The sequence below is a fragment of the Durio zibethinus genome, chromosome 5, assembly GCF_047325235.1.
Source record: "Durio zibethinus cultivar Kanyao isolate XHJ-2024 chromosome 5, ASM4732523v1, whole genome shotgun sequence".
In the NCBI taxonomy this organism is placed as follows: domain Eukaryota; kingdom Viridiplantae; phylum Streptophyta; class Magnoliopsida; order Malvales; family Malvaceae; genus Durio; species Durio zibethinus.
The window spans coordinates 19,604,549-19,607,554 of NC_143166.1; the positions used below are offsets into that span (position 1 = coordinate 19,604,549).

The following is a 3,006-nucleotide window of genomic DNA, read 5'->3' on the forward strand; positions in this document are numbered from 1 at the left end:
TTTGATCCTTGGGGACAAGGATGTGGTGAAAGGAGGGTATTGTGATGAGCTTGATGGAAAAGAACAATAGCGCATGAGCAAGACTATGACAAAAAATAGCAAGAATCACTAAGAGATGAAGTGAAAACTTACAACAGAAGGCGTGAATACGAAAAGGAAGATGGTGATGTCAGTTATTAATATATTGGTTAGGAATACTCTGCAACTTTGTATTTTTTACAGTTTTGCACTATAGTTCCACAATAGCTGTATTTAAATAATTTATGGTTGTAACTGATTTTCATGAATGGAAAGATATTTTCTCTTCTAAATCACTCTCTATTCTCTTCTTAGTCTCCTTAATTCTTCTCTTTTCTCTCTTTAGTTTTTTCAATTCTCCTATGTTCTTTTCTTTTTATTTTTAAAACCCTAACCAAATCACAATTGAGTCGTGACAAAGGGAGAGTTCAAATCGATGTTAAAAATCAATCAAAGCTGCTCCCTCATGTGAATCGGGAGTTGGAGATGGGGCTTGTTTCAACTGACTGTAAACAGGCTTTAATTCCAGCTTCTGAACCGGTTGTTTCTCCTTTGACTAATTTACAAACGTTTTTGGAGTCCATCGTGCCTTCCGTCCCTGCTCTTTATCTCTCAAAGGTTATTTAAGTTTTTTTTTTGTTTTTAATTTCTGCATTTGTTTGATTTAAATTAATTTTCCCAACATTTGAGTCTGTTGTATTTGAAGTAAAAACATGAATGTTTAATTTGATACTATTTAAAAATCACTTAAAAAATGCGTAAATAATGTAGTTTTTGGAGTAATTTTTGAAAGATGGAGTATTTCTGTAAAACTTGATTTTGGCAGACAAGTATGAGAGGATGGCGGACGTGCGACCAGAAATTTCAGCCATATTTCGTATTAGGTGATTTATGGAAGTCATTCGAAGAGTGGAGTGCATATGGAGCAGGAGTCCCACTCATTTTGAATGACTGTGATTCTGTGATTCAGTATTATGTACCTTATTTATCCGGTATTCAAATATATGCGGATTCCATCAAATTATCAGCCAAGTCAAGGTAAATAATGCATAGCTAGCATTGAAGTTTATTCGGAATACACTTTAAATTTATAGGATATTAGTATTTGCTTCTACTTAATTTGTTTATTTTGTGATTTTCATTCTTTTTGTTAGCTATGTGATATTATTAATTTTAATTTACGACTTTTACTTTGAATTTTGATTTAGTTCCTTGTTTTTTGAATGGTTCTTTATGGTTGAATGATTGTCATATTCCTATGTTGAGGGCTTCCTGTTTGTTTTTTAACTCGTCCAACTCTTTTCGAATCTATTCAGTTAAAGCATGATTCTTCTTTGAATGTACTTAAGTGCAATCTATAACTTTGAGAGTTTTGTTCTTATACACACATTGACTCAAGTTTTGTGCTGCATGACATGGATTTAGTTGGTCTCTTGGTTTAAGCCTTCTTTTTCTAGTGATGAGGGTGATGGTAATATTTTCAGTTTTTTTATATTCAAGAATTATTGATTTGCTTTATGATAGGCAACCAGGCAGGGAAAGTGATAGTGACTTTAGGGACTCAAGCAGTGATGGTAGTAGTGATTGTGAACCTGAAAGAGGAGCTCACGTTTTGAGAGAAAAAAGAAATCACCTCATGTCAAGTGAGATGTATCTTAGGATGGATAGATTGTCCATAGGAGATCAGCAGATACTTCAAGAAGACTTATCTAGTGATGTGGTTGAATCTGTCAATTCTCAAAGTTGTTTGATTTTTGAGTATTTTGAACTAGACCCTTCATATAGCCGACAAGGTTAGTATGTGTTTCTCTCTCTCTCCCTCTCTTGCAGGAGGTTGTTTAATGTCCAGATCAATGTTTTTCTTATTTTTGGTCACTTCCTGAACTTATTCTGTGGCAACAGATTGCAGATCTGGCTTTCCAGTTTCCTGAACTGCAGACGCTAAAAAGCTATGATTTACTATCTTCGAGCTGGATATCTGTGGCATGGTATTATTATCTATTTTTCTTGACACAAATTTTCTGTTCAAACTTGTGTTTGCATATGTGACTAATATGTTATTCTGAAATTCTTGTCGGTATCCAATTTACAGAATACCTACTGGAACTACGTTAAAAGATCTAGTTGCTTGCTTTCTGACATACCATTTTCTTCATACATCAATGGGCGGTAATATAGAATTTTCATTTTAAAACTTGTTTATTTCCAATTTGTGTGAAGTGTGAACTAGGGAATGATGCGAAGCTTATTGAGTGATTTTTTCTGGCTTTTACTTGTAATTGTGAATCGTTTACATCTCTAATAAGCTTTGTGAATGACTTTGTCACACGGTTCTTGAGAGTCTCATAATGTTGTGTCCAAGGATTGAAATTATGGTCGTGGACACGTTTTTTTATTATGTTATATTTATCGCAGTTGCAAATATAATGGATATCATCGCGATCATTACGATTATCACGGTCGTGATTTTTTTTCAAATTTGCACAACTTATTATAAAACATAATAATTATAATTGTACTCATAAAATATTTTCTTGCATGATTTTTAAAGTAATTAATGATACTTTATCTTATTTTATTTATATAAAAAAATATTTACAATTTTTTAATATTATAGTAAAATATTCACATTTGAAAATTAACAACATACAAATATTAAAACAATAAAATCATTAATAAAATCCAAATAAAAATAGAAATAAAAAATCAAATTAATATATTAATCATTTAATATTTTATTTTTTTCATCTAAATTATAATATAATATACTTTTCAAATTTACATTAAAGTCTTTCATCTCAAATTTTTCAGTCAAATTTAATTCTCAAAACTTTTCAATTTTAACCAATTATTTCTTCCTAAAATTTTGTCCCTAAATTTATATATATAAAAAAAAAAACGTAATTTTTGTTTAATCAAGCATTGACAAAACTTAATGCCCACCAAACTTCCCACTACACTCAAATATTTCTTTCAATTAAAAGTGCA

The 3,006-nt window shown here is 30.9% G+C and overlaps 1 protein-coding gene across 1 annotated transcript; it reads left to right on the forward strand.

Annotated features, from left to right (window-relative positions):
- The first annotated feature begins 284 nt into the window (after positions 1-284).
- On the forward strand, positions 285-2,343 carry LOC111281554 (uncharacterized). The gene is made up of 5 exons (XM_089761483.1): positions 285-636; positions 845-1,056; positions 1,543-1,811; positions 1,921-2,006; positions 2,111-2,343. Exons 1-4 carry the CDS (start codon positions 505-507, stop codon positions 1,947-1,949), a joined length of 642 nt encoding a protein of 213 aa, XP_089617609.1. The 5' UTR covers positions 285-504; the 3' UTR covers positions 1,950-2,006; positions 2,111-2,343.
- Positions 2,344-3,006: the final 663 nt, after the last annotated feature.